This window comes from Carcharodon carcharias, chromosome 13, assembly GCF_017639515.1.
Source record: "Carcharodon carcharias isolate sCarCar2 chromosome 13, sCarCar2.pri, whole genome shotgun sequence".
Classification (NCBI taxonomy): Eukaryota; Metazoa; Chordata; class Chondrichthyes; order Lamniformes; family Lamnidae; genus Carcharodon; species Carcharodon carcharias.
Genome location: NC_054479.1, coordinates 99,952,838 through 99,976,877, shown reverse-complemented (window position 1 = coordinate 99,976,877; position 24,040 = coordinate 99,952,838). Strand labels below are relative to the sequence as shown.

Genomic DNA, 24,040 nt, shown 5'->3' with positions numbered 1-24,040 from the left:
AGAAAGAAATTGTTGTTGGAAATTAACTAAGTCCCTCATGCAGCCTGTACTAGAAAATCTGTCCCTGTTAATGTGCTAGCAATTAGTATTGGCCAGTGTGGTGGTCCACCTCCCAGTTTCCAGTATCAGAATATAGAGATATAGTTAGGTGGAATATAGATATTTGGTAGAATTCACATATCATTAGGACCTTATACTTTAGAATTGTTCTGCTAAAAACTTTTTAACCCATTTACACATGCACAAACACACACATACACATAAATACACAGGCGCCCGCACACACACTAACAGACAGCTCTGAATTTTAAGACAGCTGAAGTACTTCTGTGTTTAGAGTTTTAAAAAGCTTTTTTCAGACCGAGGTACCAAATATGGACTAGCATTAAGACCAGTGCAGCATCTCACCCCCCAACTTACACCCAACCCCACCGAGCCCCCATCCAATCCTACAACCTCACCTCCCATCCTCGCTGCCACCACCCCTACACCCAAACCCATCACCCCACCACCCATCCCCTCTAAACTCCTCACCCCATCCTAGCCCCCATCTCCGTACCGCACAAACACCTAAAATCTGCCATTCACTACCCCGATCACCTCGCCTCAACCCTCAGCCACCACATCCCACTCCCATCCTAGCTCCCATCCCCATACTGCACAAACACCCAAAACCCCCCACCACCCACTACTTTGATCACCTCTCCCAACCCCCTCCTACCCTCTGACTCCCCAGCCCCCCCACCCCCTCTAACCCCCAGACCCCCACCCCCTCTACATCCCACAGCTACCCCACTCCCTCTACACATCCCCAGCCCTCCATCTGCTCTACAACTCCCCCTCCCAGCCCCTCTGTACCCCACAGGCCCCCCCACCTCCTCTACAACCCCCAGCCACCCCCACCTCCTCCCCAGCTTGCATGTGGTGGTGTCTCCATGAATCTGCTGCCACCTTGGCCTTCTAGGTGGCAGAGGTCACACATTTGGAAGGTGCTGTCATGGAGCCTTGGTGAGCTGCTAGCATTTTTAGTTCATTATATACTTTTAAATATGATTCCACTGCACTGTCACTTTGTTACTTACATTGTTGACTATTTCTTTATGGCACCATTTCCCCTACCCTTGGCGATGCACCTCTTGTTTTTCTCCAGAGTTGGTGAAGGCCTATATTCCCTTGAATTCCCAAGTGCTTCCAATTACTAATGATCGCCTCCAAATGCAGAAGATCAATTCCACAACCTTGATAAGTCGTGGTGGCTTTGAAGTGTTTTTGAGTGTTTTTAATGAATCCTGTAGGGCAGGATCATGTTTTCAACACTCATTCCAAATTATACCATTTGACATCCGATCAGCAGTGATGACTTACAAACTTTTATAAATGCTGAATCAATGTCAGATTTTTCAGGTCAGGTGGGCTTCACATGAACACATTGGAGTGAGGTCCAAACTTTCTGAAACAGTATCTTATATTTAAACTCAAATACCTTGGAACGTTTGGATTAAGGGGAAGATAATGGCATAGTGGTAATGTCATTGGATTAGTAATCCAGGGACCCAGGCTAATGTTCTGGGGACATGGGTTCAAATCTCACCATTGCAGCTGCTAGAACTTGAGTTCAGTTAAATCTGGAATTTAAAGCTAGCCTCAGTAATGGTGATGATGAATCTATCGTCAGTGTCGTAAGGGTCCATCTGGTTCACCAATGTCCCTTTAGGGAAGGAAATCTGCCATCCTTAGCTGGTCTGGCCGACATGTGGCTCCAGACCCACAGCAATGTGGTTGACTTTTAACTGCCCTCTGAAATGTTCAATTCAAGGACAATTAGGATGGGCAACAAATGTGGGCTTTGCCAGCGATTCCCACTTCCCATGAATAAAGAATTTTTAAAAAATCTTTAATTTTGAGCTTCATTTTACCCCATGGGAAATGGACACTTGTCTTAAGAGAACTCCTTAACTGCTGTCATAATTCTGCACTTCTAAAAGAGCATGGTCATCATTGCTTCTTCGCACATAATATAGATGCGGATTCTATATATAATATATCTGATTTCAGCATATTATTTCACAGGTAATTTATAGGAATGATGACCAGTTTTAATTTGTATGCATGTCATAGAGGTCTACAGCACAGAAAAAGGCCCTTCGGCCCATTTGAGTCTGCACCGGCTAAACAAGTATCTAACTATTCTAATCCCATTTTCCAGCACTAGGCCCATAGCCTTGTATGCCATGGCATCGCAAATGCACATCCAAATACGTCTTAAATGTTATGAGGGTTTCAGCCTCTACCATCCTTTCAGGCAGTGAGTTCCAGATTCCCACCACCCTCTGGGTGAAAGATTTTTTCCTCACATCCCCTCTAAACCTCCTGCCCCTTACCTTAAATCTATGCCCCCCTGGTTATTGATCCCTCCACCAAGGAGAGATGTTCCTTCCTGTCTACCCTATTTATGCCCCTCATAATTTTATACACCTCAATCATGACCCCCTCAATCTTCTCTGCTCCAAGGAAAATAACCCCAGTTTATCCAATCTCTCCTCATAACTAAAACTCTGCAGCCCAGGCAATATCCTGGTAAATCTCCTCTGCACTCTCTCTAGTGCAATCACATCCTTCCTAAAATGGGGATTCCAGAACTGCACGCAATACTCTAGCTGTGGCCTAACCATACTGCTCCAGCATAACCTCCCTGCTCTTATATTCTATGCTTTGACTAATAAAGGCAAGTATCCCATATGCCTTCTTAACCACCTTATCTGCCTGCCCCGCTACCTTAAGGGACCAGTGGACATGCATACCAATGTCCCTCTGATCCTCAGTACTCCCCAGGTTCCTACGTATTCCCATGCCTTGTTTGTCCTGCCCAAGTGCATCACCTCACACTTATCTGGATTAAATTCCATTTGCCACTAACCAGCCCACCTATATTCTCCTGTAACCTAAGGCTATCCTCTTGCTATTTACCACCCCACCAATTTTCGTGTCATCCGTGAATTTACTGATCAACCCTCCTGCATTCAAGTCTAAATCTTGTCTGATTTATAAAAATGTTTTAATAAAAATAATACTTGGCAGCAATCATGCATCAGCTGATCAGTGAACAAACCTATTGAGACGTATAGGACAAGCTCAGAATAGTTTCTTTGCAAATTCACAAACTTTCTATATCCCTATTGAAATAAATTGTTAAAAAGTGTCTTTACTAGAATAAAAATGAACCCCCTGATATTATGCCATCAATAGACCAGGCACCCAATGAAGAAATGGTTATACTGTCTGAGCAAATGTTGAAAGTATAGTTATACTATACAGCAGCAATCTATTTGGCTTTTTATATAAAATGATTTGGAAGAATGCAGAGTAGGGAGCCACACAAATACTCTACAAAACATTGGTATGGCAACACTTGAATTCTTGGGCTGGTTTTCTAATTAGGCCTCTTGTCAGGCATTAGTTGGGCACTTTGCTTTTAGCACCCATCCATCTATTAGGATGTTAACAGGCCGGTAACCTTCATTTAGATGGTGTGTACAAACTCCTGGCCCATTATGTGTTTGGCATTGGGAGATCACTGGAGAGGATGTGAGAAGTCACACGTAAGCAGCCATTTAGTAATGCTGATGGCTACATACAAAAGCTAAGTGATCACATATGGGATAAAATTACTAGTGGAAATTACAAAGGCTGCTAATATTTTTAATATATGTACATCGGTAAAAATTGGTGAAGGAAATGGCTTGGTGATCACAGTCCTATGCTCAATGTCCTTGTAATGACTTCCTGGTCTGTTTTCTGAGTCTTGTTTTTCAATGTTGCCCTTAATTACAGCTATGAAATTGTTCTCTCTCCAATACACTGAAACAATGAAAATGTGTAAGTTCAAATTATAGCAAAGGCAGGGAAAGATTAATTCACATGCACCATGATGGCGTTTATAAAGCTGCTGAGGTATTTTGAGTTGGGAACAGAGAAGCCAGAATGATCAGGGGAGTGGCCTATTTCAGGAATATAGATCAAGAGTGAATACAGTTGCATATCACTTTTTGTAGCAGCTAAATCGCTGCCTCCTGTTACGTTGCCATCTGGCAGTACATTACCACAGCTACTGAACCTCACAGTGACAAGAGATCACGTGTAATTTATGGGAATGATTAATTGGGAAGAATTAAAACTTTCTGAAGAAGAGACATACTGGATTTTCCGTGCCTGCTGGCGTTGGGCATGTTTGGTGGCGTGAGAGGAAATATGGCGATAAGGCCAAAAATCAGTTTCACGACGTTGTGAAACCAGCTTGTGATTGTCTGCTCAGCCCGTTGATGGCGGGCTGCGTTTCCCGCCATCAGGAACCTCATTGTAATACATTAGCATATTATTAAGCCCGCCAGATTTACTCCACCGCCCCCCCCCCCCCCCCCCCAACCCCCACCGCCCTGCTGGATCATCCGCCCACATCGGTGGGAAAACACACCAATGCACATCACATCTTGACAACTGTGAAGGGCAGAATTCAGGACTTAGCATCGGGGCCTTGCTCACATGGCAGACATCTGAGCAACAGAAGTGGGATCCTGGAGGGATATCTCACTTCAGTGGTAGGGAAACTATTGGAGAAATTTCTGAAGTAGAGTATCTATCTCCACTTGGAGAGGCAAGGTTTGATCAGGGATAGTCAGCATTGCTTCGTCAGAGGGAGGTCACGCCTAACAAATTTGAATTTTTTGAGGAGGTGACCAGGTGTGTAGATGAGGGTAGTGCAGTTGATGTAGTTTGTGTGAATTTCAGCAAAGCCTTTGACAAGGTCCCATATGGGAGACTTATAAAGAAGGCAAAGGCACATGGGATACAGGGTAATTTGATAAGGTAGATTCAAAATTGACTTAGTTGTAGAAGGCAGAGGGTGATGACAGAAAGATGCTTTAGTGACTGGAAGCACTTGTCCAGTGGCGTACCACAGGGATCTGTGCTGGGTCCCCTATTATTTGTCATTTATATAAATGACATAGATGACTATGTGGGGGGTAGGATTAGTAAGTTTGCGGATGACACAAAGATTGGCTGGGTGGTTAACAGTAAGGTTGAGTGTCTCGGGCTACAGGACGATATAGACGGGATGGTCAAATGGGCAGATAAATGGCAGATGGAATTTAACCCTGAAAAGTGTGCGGTGATACACTTTGGAAGGAGTAATTTGACAAGGAAGTATTCAATGAACGGCATGGCACTAGGAAGTTCTGAGGAACAAAGAGATCTTGGCGTGAGTGTCCATAGATCTCTGAAGATGGAGGGGCATGTTAGTGGGGTGGTGAAAAAGGCATATGGGACACTTGCCTTTATCAACCGAGGCATAGATTACAAAAGTAGGGAGGTCATGTTGGATATATATGGAACCTTGGTGAGGCCACAGCTGGAGTACTGTGGAGTACTGCAGGAAGGATGCGATTGCACTGGAGGGGGTGCAGAGGAGATTCACCAGGATGTTGCCTGGGATGAAACATTTAAGTTATGAAGAGAGGTTGGATAGACTTGGGTTGTTTGCGTTGGAGCAGAGAAGACTGAGGGGCGACCTGATCGAGGTGTGCAAGATTATGAGGGGCATGGACAGGGCAGATAGGGAACAGCTGTTCCCCTTAGTTGAAGGGTGAGTCACAAGGGGGCATAAGTTCAAGGTGAGGAGGTTTAGGGCGGATGTGAGGAAAAACTTTTTTACCCAGAGGCTGGTGACGGTCTGGAATGCTCTGCCTGGGAGGGTGGTGGAGGCGGGTTGCCTCACATCCTTTAAAAAGTATCTGTATGAGCACTTGGCACGTCATAACATTCAAGGCTATAGGCCAAATGCTGGTAAATGGGATTAGGTAGGTAGGTCAGGTGTTTCTCGCATGTCAGTGCAGACTCGATGGGTCGAAGGGCCTCTTCTGCACTCTGATTCTGTGATTCTATGGCAAGCTGGGTCTATTCTCATAGACATTGCTCAACCGCGAAGCAACTCATGGAAGTTAGAAAATCACCGTTGATGCTCACAACTGATGTTGGCCAAGGGAGTGGAATAGGAAGGTCTAGGATCAACTGGGAGAGAAAGAGGTGTTGCGAGGGGGGGGAATGAAGGTGTTGGGCGTGGTGAGGTTGAGGGGGGGTAAAAATGTCGAGGGAGTGAAGTTGGGAGGGGAGGAATGAAGGTGTTGGGGGCTGAGGTTGGGAGAGGAGGAATGAAGGTGTTGGGAAGTAGAAGTTTGGAGGGGGGAATGAAGGTGACGGGGGGCTGAGGTTAGGGGGGGGCGAATGAAGGTGTCAGGGGTGAGATTGGGGGGGTAGGGAGTATGGTGGGGTGGAGGGGGTAACTGGGGACAAGATGGTAACTGGGGAACCAGGTGTAAGGGGGGGATGGAAGGTGTAAAGGAAGGAGTTTGGAGGGGGGGAAGGAGTATGAAGAGTGGAGGGAGTCCAGGGGGAGAAAGAAGTCAAGGTGAAAGAAGTAGTGAGGCTGGAGGGAGGAGTCAGGAGGGGGGAAGGACTAAGGGTGGCAGAAGAAGTAAGGGTGTCTGAGCGAGTTAGGAAGGTGGAGGGACTAAGCGGGAGTAGGAGGAGCCTGGGAGCAGTGGGAGGACTAAGGGGGTGTGATGATGTTCTGGGGGGTGGATTCTGGAGGGGAAATGGATCCGGTGGGGAGAAGGGGTCCAGGGCGGGTGGGGGATATTGAAATGTCCAAATGAATGTGCAAGAAAGGGGTCTGATGGGTCCATGACTGCCTCCTAGGGAGTGAACTGAGGGTGGGAGTGTGTTATGAATGACAGATAATGTGTGCCAGGTGTACCAAATCCACAAGCTTTGTAATGCTATCATAACAGTTTTGTATTTATTACAAGATATGTGCACTGAGTTCAGAAGTAATAAGTCCACCAAGACCTTTAGAGATTTAAAAAAATTAAATTAAAATATTTATTAACAAAATAAAATATGTCAAGCATATACATAAGACTACAATTACTACTATAATAACTCCTAAAATTCCAAATTAACCTGACCGTCAGTTATGCTCCCTTCAAGGTAACGGTCTACAAAAGATTTTAGATATTAAACAAACTCAGCAAGTTTACACAATACTCTGGACAGTGGAATGCTAAATGACTTTTCTCCAGCTTCAGTTTTGTTAAATAGCAGACCTATGCACAATTGCTGGAGACTTCATTAAGGCTTTTTCACACACTTCTGTTAGATATTATAAGGCCTTCTGACACATAGCTTTTCATTCCCCTTTATATATGTTTCTCTCTTCTTAATATGCAAATTCTGTTGTTCCATATGTCTTTGAAACTGTAACTTCCTCAAAATATAAAAACTTTCATGTTGCTACTATATATTGTCAGTAATCTTTGGGAAAAATAAACACATTTCATAGCCTTGCTTATGTGGCTAGTTGTAAACAGACTGAGATCAGTTTGAAATCCAACTATCCCTTCATTTATCTAAATATGCAAATCCCCTTCACATCTTACATGCTAAGCCAGCATCCATGTTTACTTATTAGCATGTCAAGCACCTAGCTTCTTTTGATGATTTAAATCTTGCGGCCTGTTTGACTACAAAATGTAATTAAATCACACACAGACCCAACTATACTTACCCCCATAAACCTACTTCACAATAATCCAGAAAAATATTATGAAAAAAATGTTAGTTTCATGACAGCATGGTATGAGGGAATGGTGATAATGACTGCGGGCAGAGTGAGGTGGTAGGGTGGAAGGGTGAGGGTTCAATGATAGCAATAAAAGGGACACTGAGGCTGGTTGCTGGGGTCTTAGAGGCAGACCTGGACCCTGGGGGTGGGGAGGAGGAGGTTGAGAGGTTAATGTTGATGGGGTGGGATTTTTGGGAAGGAAGGGAATGTGCACGTTCACCAGGACATCCCCAAAGCAAAAGATCATGGAGGAGAGGAGAAAAGTGATGCCGGGGGAGTCAACTGTGATGGGGAAAGGAAATAGTTGACTGGGCAAGGGTAAAGGACCGAATTAGTACCATGCTGTCCAAATCGAAAGTGAAATGACAGTCATGGTGGGCGAGATCAGATGTTGCATAGGAGTGTGAATGGGTGGGTGGAGATGCTGGTCATCTCAGATGGACAACTGAAAGCAAACCCCAGCAGACAGCATTGAAAATTTTCAGGACATTGAGTTGAGTATGATACATGAAGGATCCACGTGCATGGGAGAGTGCTTGCATTGAAGCTCCGATAGGCCCTGCCACACACATTTCTCCTTCCACAATCACTTGGCCAGCTGCTCCCTCTGTGATGACAGAGGACGAGGTTGAGGGGCTCACAGGCAAAGGGGACTCGGAGGGAGAGGACAGCCGCTGAGATTCCTCCATGGATGACCCTGAGGTGTCCGGCTGCCACTCCTCCTCCCTTCAGATGCCCAGAGGCCCCAGCCTGACTCCTTGAGGGAAATGAGCACCTGGAGGAATGTTGAGGTGCCCCATTTCCCCCTTGCGTTGCCATTGCAGGGACTCAACCATGGCTACTGTGATGGAGTTCAGGTCTGCACACATCTCCAGCTTCTGTGGGACCAGGGTCTCCATGGTATCCACCATCCTCCACATGGAGGCCTCCATACACGCACATGTGGGCACCACTTCATTAGAGAGCAGGCAGACACACTCTTCTGACTCACGTGCCACTCTGTTGAGGACTTCCAACAGCTCTGCTTGATGTTCCCATGTTTTCTGCTGACTCTCTAGGATGAGTTGGAAGGCCAAATGTACAGGCTTGTCATCTGACTCGGACCTCACTGATGCCTCTTCCCCAGCAGACCTCTGAGTGCCAGGGAGCTTGGCTGAACCTGCCTCTTCCTACTGCAGACATATGTCCTTGAAGTAACCACCAGATTGTGAACCCGAGCCTGCTCTAGATCTAGGTTCCACTGAGATGTGTGTCTCTGTGCTGGTGGGTAAGCGCTGTGATGGGTCTTCCAGGCTGCTTATTTCCAGATCTTCAATGGAGAATATGTCCTCTTGGCTGGAGGTGAGGACGTGGATGGAGCTGAGGGACTGGCTGGCTGAGGACATCGTTTGCTTTGCAACGCTTCCCTTTACCAAAGTAGAGATAAGTAATGCATGGCAGCAGAGTCAAAAGCAGGAGAGAGAGCACTCACAGTTGCGTTGAGAGAGGGATGATGTGGTGCAGGATCCTCTCGAGGGTGTTCGCCACCGACCTCGTCATCAGTGCAGGCACAGTCCATGTCCTAACCAGTCAACTCACTCTTCAAAATGTGAGAATTCTAATGTGGGCCACTCCAACCCTGGTCTGAGAGCTCTCCCCGCTGAAGTGAGCCAGCTTCTCCTGCATGAAAACAGACGGAGAGAGTGTGAGCAGGACACATGGCACTGCGTGGAATGTTTGTGAGGTGAGTGGCGCCATGGATGGGATGAGGACGTGAGCTCCAGAGGATATGAGCCTAATGGAGATGTGAGGGTGTGTGTGAGAGTTAGTATTGTTGTCCCTTGAGGTGTGAATCCCTGTGGATGTGTGATGGATTTGTGAGTGTGTGAGTTGAGAGTGATGAGAAGAGTGAATTACCTTAGCAGAACGGATGAGATCATTCATCCTTTAATGGCACTGGGTGGTTGCCCTCTTTCGCAGGGCATTGACACTGACCACCGCTGCCACCGCCTCCTAAGCCGGTGATGTTGCTGCAGCCAGAGTGGAGGTAGAGGGCATCACGGTGAACTTCCACTGGGGCGTGTCACTGAATCTGGGGTTACAGCCTTTTTTGCCTTTCAGGACCATGTCGCCTTTGCAGTAGTACTGGGCTGGAAGCACTGAGATAAGTGCGTGCGGCTGAACGTTAAATATGGCACCCAGAGTGATGATGGCGAGGTGATGGTGTGCCAGGCGAATGAGAGCCCACCCGCCATGAAAATGGTGTTTCCCGGGACTGCCATAATTGAAGTGGCGGGTTTGGGACAATACAGTGTAAAAAGCTGCCATTGCGGCCGGTGGGTAAAAAATGTTGTTGTACCCACCTGCTCCCACACTTCCTACAAATCTGGGATGATTCCACCATTAACTCTATTTCTCTCTCCACAGATGCTGAGTTTTTCCAGCATTTATTGTTTTCATTTAAGAATTAAAACTACATATTATGATGACGTGGCCAAATGAATTATTCTGTGAAAGAAGAATAAACTGAAGTATTTTTAAAAAAGGTCACATTGTATCCCACTTCTCCCTGAGTGAGCAGTCATATTGTGAAGGCAAGAGGAAAATAACATTAGTATTACCATGTCTTGCAGGTAGATCTAAACAATAGGGTGAACCAATGATTCCAACTCATTCCTCATTCTTCTTTGTTTTTAATAACATGACTAAAGGCTTTTTCTATTATTCTTTAATTGCCATAAGATGCCTTCAGCACACTTTTAAAATGTTTATCTACACTATGTTCGTAAAGTGAATTGGTACTATTGTGTGACATAAAGTTCATTTTATGCTCCATTCTTTTTAATAATTGCAAAACTGAAAGCAATGCACCTTTTGCTATGAACAGCTTTGCTTCTAAATTATGTTATTTTTCTTTACTTTTTATTTCATCCTTGTTACGTAAAATGCACAATTTGAACAAATATTATAATTCTTATAAATGCATGCGCCCACATTTATAGTGGGCAGAGCCCTCATGTAAACTTGCCGCACTGTAGTTACGGCTCCTGCCAGTGGTGATGCTGCACCAGTTTCTCCAAAAAACGTGGATATAGGAATTTATAATGTGAAAGGTGGATGAGACATACTTGTAAATGTAAGGCTTTTCATATATTGTAGATTAAACACTGCTTGCTTTTGTCTTTTAGGACACAAATCAATTTCACCGTGGCGATTGATTTTACTGCATCAAATGGTAAGTCGAATGATTCTATGTATTCAAATTGAAACGTAAGGGCAGAATTTTATGCGTACGCCCAACCCGATCGGGTGTAAAAAAGCGCAAGAAGATGTCGGGCGAGCGTCCTGCTATCGTCCCGCACGTACACAATCTTCACGTCAGCAGGCACGCGCGGATGTGGGAGAGGCGCCCACCATCAATTAAGAGGCCACTTAAGGCCATTAAAAACCCAACTGAACTCGATTTTACATTGCCCGTGTGATTTTGCGCTCGTCTTATGGGCAAAGCGGGCAGGCGGGCAGCCCACATTTTGCATAACCTCATCCAAGGGCAGGATAAAAGGGGTCAGCAGCATTGCCAGTGTGATTAGTGAGGAGTTTAGGAGATAGTTTGCAGCTGGTTGCTTATTTGAACTTGACAGCTTCAACTCAATTTTGACCTTCATTCTTAGCATTTCAAGGCTTCAGTTCAGGACTCATTGGTGTCTCCCAAAGCCCCTGGAGGATTTAGACCATGTGGACCCTTCTAGGTATCAGACAGCCTTCTCTTATCCTTATAATGGGGATTGTAGTCTCCGGTGAGGCACCTCCTCTGAAGAGGAAGAAAGGCAGAAGGGAGACGAGGCCAGGTGTCCCAATGCAGCTTCCTGGGGAGCGACCTGTGGGAGGATAGGCACAGGCACAAGGGGTGCAGGGCCAGCAGGTAGTCCAAGGCGAAAGGGGCAGCAGAAGATGCCACTGTCCTGCTGCCAGGATTTACAGGCGGCGATGCAGCTACCTCAATATGTCTGTAGTGCAATGCCGAAGGAGGCTCCGCCTCTCCAGGGAGACAGTAACCCCCATTTGTCAGATGATTGGGCCTGAGATCAGCTCCAGCTGTGTGGGTAGACACCCCATGCTAGTGGCTCTGAAGACTAAAGTGGCCATCAACTTCTATGCCTCTGGCTCTTTCCAGGGCTCAGTGGGGGATCTGTGTGGAGTCTCCCAATCAGCTGTCCACAGTTGCGTCAAGCTGGTGACAGAAGCTCTGTTCAAGCGGGTCATGACATTTATTAATTTCCATATGGATGAGGTCAGCCAGGCTGAGCAAGTCAAATGTCTTGCAGCGATTGCTGGGTTCCCCGCATCCAGGGTGCAATCGACTGCACATGTGGCCATCAAGGCACCAGCGGGTCAGCCAGGTGCCTTTATCAATAAGAAGGGATTCAACTCGATGAATGTCCAGATGGTGAGTGATCACAGGATGCAGGTTTTGCAAGTCTGTGCACGGTACCCTGGCAGCTCCCATGACGCTTAGATCCTGAGACACTCCCAGGTGCCGAGGCTCTTCAGTGCCCCAGCCTGACTGGATGGATAGCTGCTGGGTGACAAGGGCTATCCCTTGAAAGAGTGGTTTATGACGCCTCTCCGCCACCTAAGAAGAGCAGAGCAGCATTATAATAGGAGTCATACCTCTATAAGTGCAGTGATAGAGAGGATCATAGATCTTCTGAAGATGCGCTTCCAATGCCTGCACCGTTCAGGGGGAGTACTACAAAACCCCTTAGAGTGGGTGTCACTGATAGTGGTTACATGCTGCGCTCTCCATAATCTGGCACCGACAAGGGGGGACCCACTGGAGGAAGAGGATCTTGACACAGCTCCAAAGGCCACAGAGGATGAATCGAGTAGTGAGTCAGAAGAGGAGCACAGTGTGGAGAATGCTGAGGGTGTGGAGGCAGACCTTGGTAACTTGCAGGGAGGCAGGGACACCAGGGATGCCTTGATCCAACGCTCCTTCCGCTGGGCTGCCAAAGATGTGCTTCCACCGCATGCCAGGGTTGCAGCCTCCATCTCGGGTGTCTGAAATAACCCTTTCATTTGACCCCAAAGTCCACTCAATGCCTGTGCAATAAAATTTAGAGCCACTCCCATTCAGCATTACATACTGGCATACCCTGCACCAAAAAAAGTGAAGCATACTTTTTTTTTATTCGTTCACAGGATGTGGGTGTCGCTGGCTAGGCCAGCATTTATTGCCCATCCTTAATTGCCCCTGTTCAGAGGGAATTTTAGAGTCAACCACATTGCTGTGGGTCTGGAGTCACGTGTAGGCCAGACCAGGTAACGGACGTCAGATTTCCTTCCCTAAAGGGGCATTAGTGAACCAGATGGGTTTTTACGGCAATTAGCAATGGTTTCATGGTTGTCTCAGACTATCATTCCAGATTTTTATTGAACCCGGGTCCCCAAAGCATTACCCTGGGTCTCTGGAATACTAGTTAGTGACAATACCACTGTGCCACCACATCCCCCATATGCAGGCTAGAACACAGATTCTGCTGTGCTCCAACATTCTAGCTGAGGATCTAACACCCACCGAGGTGCTGGTATCTGCGCTTGTGCCTGGTTCAGAGACCTGGTATGACGCAGATGCGAGTGAAGCCTGGTGTCAGAGGTGGCTCTTCGGGGTTCTGCAATTGGGAGCATGCTGGCGAATCTAAGGGAGAACAACAACATGTCATTAGTTTAAGTCATTACACTGTCACTGTGCATGCCAGGCACCCTGATGAGACAATGGAGATCTGCATCGCCATGCCATCGTCTTTCAATGATCAATAGGGAATCAGTTTTTAGACTCCCATCAATGATGAGACTACACTAAAATGTTTGCATCATCAGAAACTCTAACCCCTGTGCACTGCACACTTACCATCGTCTGACACCCCAGCCTCTCTGCAGCCAGTTGACCGAGGTGCGTGGTGCCTCTCCAGCTCCAAGGCGTCCTGCTCGAATCTGGACAGGATTAGGAGGTTAGCTGAGCCTCTGTCTGTCCGTGAGCTTTCAGTGTTGTTACGGGTCGTCTTCTCCTGAAAGTATAGAGGAACATTGATCACTCTCTACCTGCAGCGCCATTACAGCCTGGCCAACCCCAGCTGAGGAACACCTTGCAGGGCACATGCGAGTCCTGGACCTCAAGCTGCAAGGCACTCAGTCCAAGCAGCCAGGGATCACCCCTGTGGCCAGCTTTGGCGTCATTGACAGTTGACACTCGGCAGAATCTTACGGCCCCGTTTTGGCGGGGACAGGGCAGTAAAATGCTGCGGGCCATTATAAATGCCGTGATGACTGCGGGAACGTAAAATCCCACTGTCCTAAAAATCTGCCTCAGACTCTAACACCCCTGAACTCCACGGGGCGAAAGCCAGACCTTAACACCTCAACACACGGTCCTCATCCTTCCCGAGCGTAGCAGGTCGTTAAACCGTTTGAGGCACTGCACCCGTGTGCGCCGCACAATGTCACGGCGGCTGACCTGCACTGCCATCTCCTTTGTTAAGCACGTGGCCTCCTCCGTCCATCACTGGAGACAAGGGTGTCCCCCCTGGCAGCCGCCACCTCCAGGAGGACTGTGAGGCACTCATCCGAAAACTGGGGGATCGAGTGCCTACCTGATCTGTCCTCCCGCCTGGCGTCTCCAGCCACAATTGAGTCAATAACTCTGGTGTCCACAACGCTGGAAATAAGTTCTTCCCTGGCAGCCTTCAAGGAACTGCCTGTGCCGTTTTTAAACCGGCCGCTGGCTCGCCATTGGACCGGGCGGCCAACAGTCCCCCGCCCGGCCCTTCCTGACCATTGGGAGGATACATTTCACGCTGGGTGAACTTTAATCGGTCAGCCCGCGTGAAATTGCAGTCGAAGGCCGATCGCGGGTGGCGACCGGTTTCCTGAGTAGTCTTGTGCTCGCCAGTCGCGCCCGCCCACCAAGGGTAAAATTCATGGTTTAATCTTTTTCTATTTTGTTTGGGAATATTTTTTAAAATCAGTTATTATCTGACATATTTGAACCAAGCTTTAATAATCAGAAATGTCATTTGTCTTTGTTATCTGTCAGAAAGGACTATAGCTTAATAATATTCACTGATAACGATTTGCATAATTAGCATAACATGAGATAAATTAAGCAATGTGTGTTTATTAGTAATACTTCATTAAATTATTTGAACAGTTTGGCATCAAGTTTGGTTTGTGCCTTTGTTGTCAGCAGAAAAAACAACTTTTTAACGTGCCAAACAATTTGGTAATGAGATTAGTTATAAAAACAAAAAAACTGCGGATGCTGGAAATCCAAAACAAAAATAGAATTATCTGGAAAAACTCAGCAGGTCTGGCAACATCAGCGGAGAAGAAAAGAGTTGACGTTTCGAGTCCTCATGACTCGAAACGTCAACTCTTTTCTTCTCCGCCGATGCTGCCAGACCTGCTGAGTTTTTCCAGGTAATTCTGTTTTTGAATGAGATTAATTAGTTTGAAGCCAGCTAATGTTTGAACGATCTGCGGCTGGAGGAAATACAGAAGAGTCTGAGAGCAAATTATCCCCTGTAAAAGCACTGCTTAAAAAGTTACAGCGGTGGAGTAAAGAGGTAACAAAGAATTTAGGAAGAAAGGCACATGATAATAACAGAGAGAAATTCTTTTAGGCTTTTGTATTTTGAAGTAAATGCCGGTTGGCTGGGTGTGTGGGGGTGGGGGGCAAATCTCTCATCCTGGAGTGGAGGTGGTGTCTGATCTCTGATCCCAGTAGGTCCAGTTGCAGGGGTGGTGGGGCCTCGGGGTAAATTGAGATGGCAGGAAGGGTAACAGGTAAACTTGGTGGACTGAGATGATGCATTCCTGCTTTTCTTGGCACAGAAGCAGTGCTGCAAAAGATGCTTTCCAGTCCTCACCTCCCTTTTGCTGCTGATTCCCGACCACCTAGTTATAATTTTGTTTTATGTCAGTCTGACTAACAGGGATGATCTCACATAGTTGCATGGAGGCATGATTGGAAGTTAAATGTTTCATTTAGACCCAAAGTCATTCTGCTTATTAAAAGGCAATGACTATTAAATCAGGATCTTCCAACCCCAGCGTCAAACAATTAGCTGGCACAGTGCAACCATTGGTTTCATTGATCCCTCCAGTGACAGACCCAGTCCTGAGGATAGGACCTTACTAACATGCCACTGTTGAACACCAGGCACCTCACTGCTACCGTCACTTTGAGGCCATGATAACAACAGGCAGGCTGGATGATGACCCACCCAGCATGAAGCTAGATTTGGTTCATTATTTTTGTGGAGCTCAGAAAAGTACATCTGCTCCTACTGGCCCTACTTAGCACTCATCTTTTTTATCCTCTTCTGCTGAATTTTACTGAGTAAAGTGTTCACAACGCGCACACACAGTGCTGTAGGCCATTCAAATGTCAGAAGGACCCCAATTTACATTGATTAATGAGGCTCCTACAGGCAAGTACCTTGGCCACCCAGCAGAAGGCCCCGGGAGCAGAAACAGAACAGTGAGTCCACCACCTCCAGTAAGTCCACTACTGCCCTATTTTGGGGGTGGATGGAGTTAAAATCTCCCCTATAGAATTATAACACAAAATGGAGAAAAATTATTAAATGGTTTTCATCTAAGTTGGTTAGTCTTATCCCATGTGATGCCACTGTTATGGCTTAGGCTTTATTTCCAAAGTTTTTGTCCAGATCTCAACAAAAAAGTCTTCTGTAGGCGGCCTGAGTCTTCTAATAATTGAAGCCTGTGCCCTTATATCCCTGTCGAAGATAGTATTGTGTAAAATTAACCTTCTTCTTTGTTGTATCAGCCAAAGGAAATTGGAGGTTCCCTATCATGATTTTCTTCCTTCTCCATCAGGCCAAAGCATACAGGCTAAAAAGCCAGATTTACTTACAAATCAAATTCACGGCAACAGTGGCCAGGATTTTCCAGCCAATGCATCGGCGGGATCTTTTGGTTCCGCCGATGTGGGCGGAGATTTCAACACCAGAAAATGCTGGAAAATTCCAGCCTATGAGACACACAAAATGTAAAAGTACAACAATTAGCACAATAAGGGAATTGGTCATGTAGGAGTTATAAATATATTCCTTGCACAACTTGGTAACTGACAGGACGCCTGGATGAAAATGCCATGTAGATGTGAAGTTAAGTGTTGATGGTGTAATGACTGCTCCGTGAAATTCAGAATTCGAGATTGAATTTGAGATTGTGGGAGAAATCTTGAGTATATATTAAGCCTCCTGAAGACAGAGCTGTCAAACAACCAAGATTTAAAACATAATGAGTACTATTGCATAGAAGAACTGATGTACAGGTGGTCATTCCCAAGACTTGTTAATTAACACCGAAAATATGGAAATGATAAAACTGCATTTAAACCAAGAAGAGAAATATTAAATAAACTGATCAACATTAGACATAAAACTCCTGGTTCGGACTGATTACATCTAGGCATTTTGAAAGGCTCGAGAGAAAAGAAATCAATCTCTATTATACATATTTTGCAATTTGTTAGAGGTGGGTGTAGCCCAGAAGACTAGTGGATAGCTAATTTAATTCCTGTATTTAAGTAGGAGGAATAAAACATGTCCAGGGAACGATAGACTAATTGATTTAACATCAATAGTGGGAAAAATGATGGAATCCCTACTAATAGAGAAAATAGAAAAACACCTAAACAGTAAAGTTAATCTACTGAATAATCAGCATGGATTTCAAAAGGGAAATCCTTCTTTGACCAACTTCAAAGAATTACACAGCGCAGAAGAGGCCCTTTGGCCCTTCGAGTCTGTACGGATGCGTGAGAAATGCCTGACCTACCTACCTAATTCCATTTACCAGCACTTGGTCCATAGCCTTGAATGTTCTGATGTGCCAAGTGCTCAACCAGGTACTTTTTAAAGGATGTGAGGCAACCCACCTCCGCCACCCTCCCAGGCAGTACATTCCAAACCGTCACCACCCTCTGGGTAAAAAAGTTTTTCCTCACATCCCCCTAAACCTCCTGCCCCTCACCTTGAACTTATGTCCCCTTGTGACTGACCATTCAACTAAGGGGAATAGCTACTCCCTTTCCACCCTGTCCATGCCCCTCATAATCTTGTACATCTCGATCAGGTTGCCCCTCAGTCTTCTCTGCTCCAACAAAAACAACTCAAGTCTATCCAACTTGATCGAATTCTTTGAGGAGATAGCAGAGAAAGCAGACCAGGGCAATTCAGTAATGTAATATATCTAGATTTCCAAAATGCCTTTGATATGGCACTACATGATAGACCAATGAATAAGGCCAGAGAATGAGAATCAGTGGATGGTTAACAGAATGGATGGCTAGCTGGCTGAAGGATTGAAACCAGAGAGATGGGGTCAAGAATAGTAATTCGGAGTGTCAGCATTAGGAAGAGGAGTCTGATGAGAGTCAATGTTGGGGCCATTGTTGCTTACAATTAATCTTAATGATTTAGATTTAGGAATCAAAACTAGACTTTCTAAATTTGTCAATAGGACCAAATTGGGAAGGATAATCAATATTGAGTATTTCAACAAATTACCAGAAGACAATAATAAACTTGAAGAATGGGCATATAAATGGCAAACAAATGTCAATACAGATAATTGTGAGGTGTTACATTTTTGTAAGAAAAATAAGAAGGTCATATTTGGAAAATAAGAACCTAAAGGAGGTGCAGACATGATGCACTAAATGGCCACCTTCTGCACTGTAACATTTATACGATGCTATGGTTCTGGAGTAAGAAGCAAACGGAATCTGGGAATAGAAATACACAAATCAAAAATAGCGACACAGGTCAATGTAATTATAACAAAAACAAATCAAACATTAGGTTTTATTTCTAGTGGGTTAGAATTGAGAAATAGAGAAGTTATGCTAAACTTATATCAAACCTTGGTTAAACTATACTTGGATTACTGTGTATAGTTCTGGTTCCCATTTTATGTAAGGGACATAGAGGCTCTGGACAGGGTGCAAAAAAGATTTACAAGCATGATACCAGGACAAAAAAGTAATGGTGACATGAAGAGAAACTATTTCATGCAGTGAGTAGTTAAGATCTGGAATGTGCTGCCTGATAGTGTGGTGGGGGCAGTTTCAATCGAGGCATTCAAGAGGGAATTGGATTATTATGTGAAAAGGAAGAATGCGCAGGTTTATGGGGAGAAGGTGAGAGGAGTGGCATTAGGTGAACTGCTCATTTGGAGAGCCAGCACAGACACAACAGGCCAGATAGCCTCCTTCTGTACTGTAATAATTCTGTGAACTACAAGGTTATGCCTAATAACAGGAAAGGATAAATAGGGTGGCTCTCCTTTTTCTTTCAAAAAGAAGGCTAAGGGGTGACCTAATAGAGGACTTTAAAATTCTGAAATATTTTCATAGAGTACAGAGAGACTGTTTCCACTTCTGATGAGGAGCAAAACTAAAGGCTATAAATATAAGTTAGTCACCAAGAAACCAAGTAGGGAATTCAGAAGTAACCTCTTTACCCAAAGAGTGGTAATAATGCGGAACTGGCTACATGATTAAATAATTGAAGCAAATTGTACAGATGCATTTAAGAGGGATCTAGATTGAGAAGAGTATTTGTTTAAGCTGTGGAGTTAGATGAGGAACGATGGAAGGAAACTCAAGTAGAATATAATTGCAGACATGTGGTTTATTTTAATAAAACAAAGCTTTGGTATCCTGACTAATTTACAGACTGAACAGCCTGATCTGGTTTCTAATCTTCGGTTTGAAATTGGATCAGGAAAGGCAATTTCCATTTTAACTCTGACTATTTTCAAAACTCAGCTGAGGGAATGGAGACTGTTTTACGGTGTTGGATACCCTCTAATAGGTCTTAGTAAAGTCCTCATAGTTTTACGTATGTTAACTGGATTTATTAACTACAAGAACTATGTACATATACACAGTAAAGGGTTCAAGCTAGGAGATGTCTCCGTGCTTGCTTGTGCACATGGCTCTGTCCAAAACTAGACTGAACCCCAGGTGTGGGCCATGTGTTCTCTTACATCACTGTGTGGATGGTACTGCACTCAGTCCCACATTAACCCTATCTGTGCGAGACCCTTACACTACAAAGACAAAAGAAAATCCCCCATTTGACAGCGGATGGAAATGTTGCTTTTCCCTTCATGGGGAGTTACCTTCTGTTCATAGCCTTGAAGAGAAGAGGACATCAGAATGCATTTGTGAGTCCTAAATGCACTTAAAGGGGCTGGTGCAGTTAAAGCCTGATGGGAGAGCCAGTAGGATTTGTTCTTTCGGCAGGAAGTGGGTTAGGATTATTATCTGAACACTTTGATGGAGATGAATGATAAGGTTTTAAATTAGTGTGTGTGCATATGTCAGAAGTTTTAAATTGTATATTGTTGGACTTTACATTTGTTATGAATTTCTACTGCATGACAGTACACCCAAGCACCAGTCTGGGCCTCTCTATATCACTCTCCGAGTCTGCCATTGGAGGGAGCTGGTGAGAGGGTGGCTCCTTTATACCAAGTGCAAGAACAAGGCATGGGGTCAAGCAACAGCCTGACATAGTCGTCCTCACGGAATCTTACTTTACCAGACTCCACCATCACCATCTCTGGGTAAGTCCTGTCTCACTGGCAGGACAGATCCAGCAGAGGTGGCAGCACAGTGGTATACAGTCGGGAGTTGCCCTGGGAGTCCTCAACATGGCCTCTGCGACCCCATGAAGCCTCATGGCATCAGGTCAAAGATGGGCAAGTAAACCTCTTGCTGATTACCACGTACCACCCTCCCTCAGCTGATGAATCAGTGCTCCTCCATATTGAACACCACTTGGAGGAAGTGCTGAGGGTGGCAAGGGCATAGAATGTACTCTGGGTGGGGGAGTTCAATATCCATCACCAAGGGCTCAGTAGCACCACTACTAACAGAGCTGGCCGAGTCCTGAATGACATAGCTGCTAGACTGGGTCTGCGGCAGATGGTGATGGAACCAACAAGAGGAAAAAACATACTTGACCTCATCCTCACTAACCTGCCTGCTGCAGATGCATCTGTCTGTGATTGTATCGGTAGGAGTGACCACCGCCAGTCATTACTGAGATGAAGTCCCGCCTTCACATTGAGGATAGCATCCATCGTGTTGTGTGGCACTACCACCATGCTAAATGGGATAGATTTAGAACAGATCTAGCAACTCAAGACTGGGCGTTCATGAGGCGCTGTGGGCCATCAGCAGCAGCAGAATTGTACTCAAACACAACCTGTTACCTCATGGTCCGGCATATCCCCCACTCTACCATTACCATCAAGCCAGGGGACCAACCCTGGTTCAATGAAGAGTGCAGGAGGGTATGCCAGGAGCAGCACTAGGCACACCTAAAAATGATGTGTCAACCTGGTGAAGCTATAACACAGGACTACTTGTGTGCCAAACAGCATAAGCAACAAGTGATAGACAGAGCTAAGCAATCCCACAGCTGATGGATCAGATCTAAGCTCTGCAGAGCTGCCACATACAAATGTGAATGGTGGTGGACAATTAAACAACTCACTGCAGGAGGAGGCTCAACAAATATCCCCATCCTCAATGATGGAGGAGCCCAGCACAGCAGTGCAAAAGATAAGGCTGAAGCATTCGCAACAATTTTCAGCCAGAAGTGCCAAGTGGATGATCCATCTCAGCCTCCTCCGGAGGTCCCCAGCATCGCAGATGTCAATCTTCAGCCAATTCGATTCATTCCACGTGATACCAAGAAATGGCTAAAGGCACTGGATACTGCAAAGGCTATGGGCCCTGACAATATTCCAGCAATAGTACTGAAGACTTGTGCTGCAGAACTTGCCGCGCTCCTAGCTGAACATTCCAGTACAGCTACAACATTGGCATCTACCCAGCTATGTGGAAATTTGCCAGGTACTCTCTGTACAAAAAAAGCAGGACAAATTCAACCTGGCCAATTACCATCCCATTACTCTCAATCATCAATAAAGTAATGGAAGGGGTCATCAACAGTGCTGTCAAGCAGCACTTGCTGAGCAATAACCTGCTCCCTGATGCCCAGTTTGGGTTCCACCAGGGCCATTCAGCTTCTGACCTCACTACAGCCTTGCTTCAAACATGGACAAAAGAGTTTAACTCTCGAGGTGAGGTGAGAGTGACTGCTCTTGGCATCAAGGCAGCATTTGACCGAATCTGGCATCAAGGAGCCCTAGCAAAACTGGAGTCAATGGGAATCAGGGGAAAACTCTCTGCTCGATGGAGTCATACCTAGCACAAACAAAGATGGTTGTGGTTGTTGGAGGTCAGTAACTTCAGCTCCAAGAGTTCCTCAGGGTAGTGTCCTAGGCCCAACCATCTTCAGCTGCTTCATCAATGACCTTCCTTCCATCATAAGGTCAGAAGTGTGATGTCTGCTGATGATCACCATTCGCGACTCTTCAGATGCTGAAGCAGTCCATGTCCAAATGCAGCAAGACCTGGACAATATCCAGACTTGGGCTGACAAGTGGCAAGTAACATTCGTGCCACACAAGTGTCAGGCAATGACCATCTCCGACAAGAGAGAATTCAACCATCACTCCTTAATGTTCAGTGGCATTACCATCACTGAATCCCCCATTATCAACATCCTGGGGGTTACCATTGACCAGGAACTTAACTGGACTAGCCATATAAATACTGTGGCTATAAGAGCAGGTCAGAGGCAAGGAATCATGTGACGAGTAACTCACCTTCTGACTCCCAAAGCTTGTCCACCATCTACAAGGCACAAGTCAGGAGTGTGATGGAATACTCCCCACTTACCTGGATGAGTGCAGCATCCAAACACTGAAGAAGCTGGACACCATCCAGGACAAAGCAGTCCATTGACTGGCACCACATCCACAAACATTCACTCCCTCCACCTCTGACGCACAGTAGCAGCAGTGTGTACCATCTACAAAATGCACTGCAGGAATTCAACATGGGTCCTTAGATAGCACCTTCCATGCCCACGACCACTACCACCTAGAAGGACAAGGGCAGCAGATAGATGGGAACACCACACTCTGACAAATCTCTTAGCTAAAAAGCTAAAGAAAAACACAGACCAAAATTAACACCCACAGAAAGCTAAAGAAAAATGGCACTTGTAGATTCTGAAGTTTGCGATTGTAGCTGATGTGCGGAAATGAGTCAAGAGTGATTTCTGTCTGAATTGTCCAGTCCCCCAGGGTTTTATTTTTAGGCCCTGCCATGACTGAGATCAGAGGCAGACCGGCATTCTAAACAGCACACAGGCTGCACACTGCTCCTCTGGCTCCATTCCAGCCCCAGGCATTTTCGCTGAGGCGAGCAATTAGAAGAGGTGACTGGGATTTATCTGTTGGCCTCCAGGTCCCTGCAGACAGTGGGGGCCAGTTTAAACTGCCTTATAGTGGCAAACTGTGGTGGGAGGCAGAGGGGGAGGGCAGTGCTCCAGGCAGGCCTAGAACACAAGAATTAGGAACAGGAGTAGACCATTTGGCCTCGAGCCTGCTCCGCCATTCAATAAGATCATGGCTGATCTGTTTGTGTTTCAAATTCCACATTCCCATCTACCCCTGATAACCTTTGATTCCCCTGCCTAACAAGAATCTATCTACCTCTGCCTTAAAAATATTCAATGACCCCGCATCCACCACCTTCTCTGAGGCAGAGAATTCCAAAGTCTCTCAATCTTCTGAGAGAAAAAATTTCTCATCTCTGCCCTAAAAGGGCGACTCCTAATTTTAAAACAGTGTCCCCTCGTTCTGGACTCATCCACAGGAGGAAACACCCTTTCAACATCCACCTTGTCAAGGCCGTTCTTGGATACTTCAATCAAATCACCTCTCACTCTTCTAAGCTCTAGTGGAAAGAAGCCCAGTCTGTCCAACCTTTCCTGAAAGTGTCCCTATCTGCTTGAATGCTACAGCAGCCACTGGCTGTCCTGTAGAGGGACTCTTCCCCCGCCCATCTCCCACACCACCCTGCCACCACCATCCCCCACCCCCATCATGGTGTCCTGGTTGCAAAAGCCATTTTTAAGTTTAAATTTGAAGATGTTGCAAAGTGGGTGCCTCCATTTTGAAGTGCCCTCTCCCTCACTTATCATCCATTGCATCTGCTGCACCTTTCAAGATGGAAGGCCTCTGATTGAATTTCCAGCTACAAGAGCCACCGAGCCCACCCTCTGGTCGTTAATTAGCAGCCTGAGGAAAATCACAATGGCCCAAACCTTCCGAAATGGGGAGACACCTTCGACTCAACTTATGTTGCTGATGTGCCTCAGGACCTTGAGGAAGTCCCAATGTGTACACATCTTCAGTACTTAATGC

General features: G+C 45.8%; 1 protein-coding gene across 5 annotated transcripts in view; it reads left to right on the top strand.

The window, feature by feature from the left end:
- LOC121285733 (copine-8) overlaps positions 1–24,040 on the top strand; it is a 755,949-nt gene that overhangs the window by 324,870 nt on the left and 407,039 nt on the right. For all 5 annotated transcript variants that reach the window (XR_005944761.1, XM_041202466.1, XM_041202465.1 and 2 more), the window contains one exon: positions 10,846–10,892. Coding sequence is in view for 3 of the 5 variants with exons in the window: in XM_041202466.1 (XP_041058400.1) it covers positions 10,846–10,892 (47 nt within the window). In the remaining 2 variants the exon portion in view is untranslated. The remainder of the gene's footprint in view (positions 1–10,845; positions 10,893–24,040) is intronic.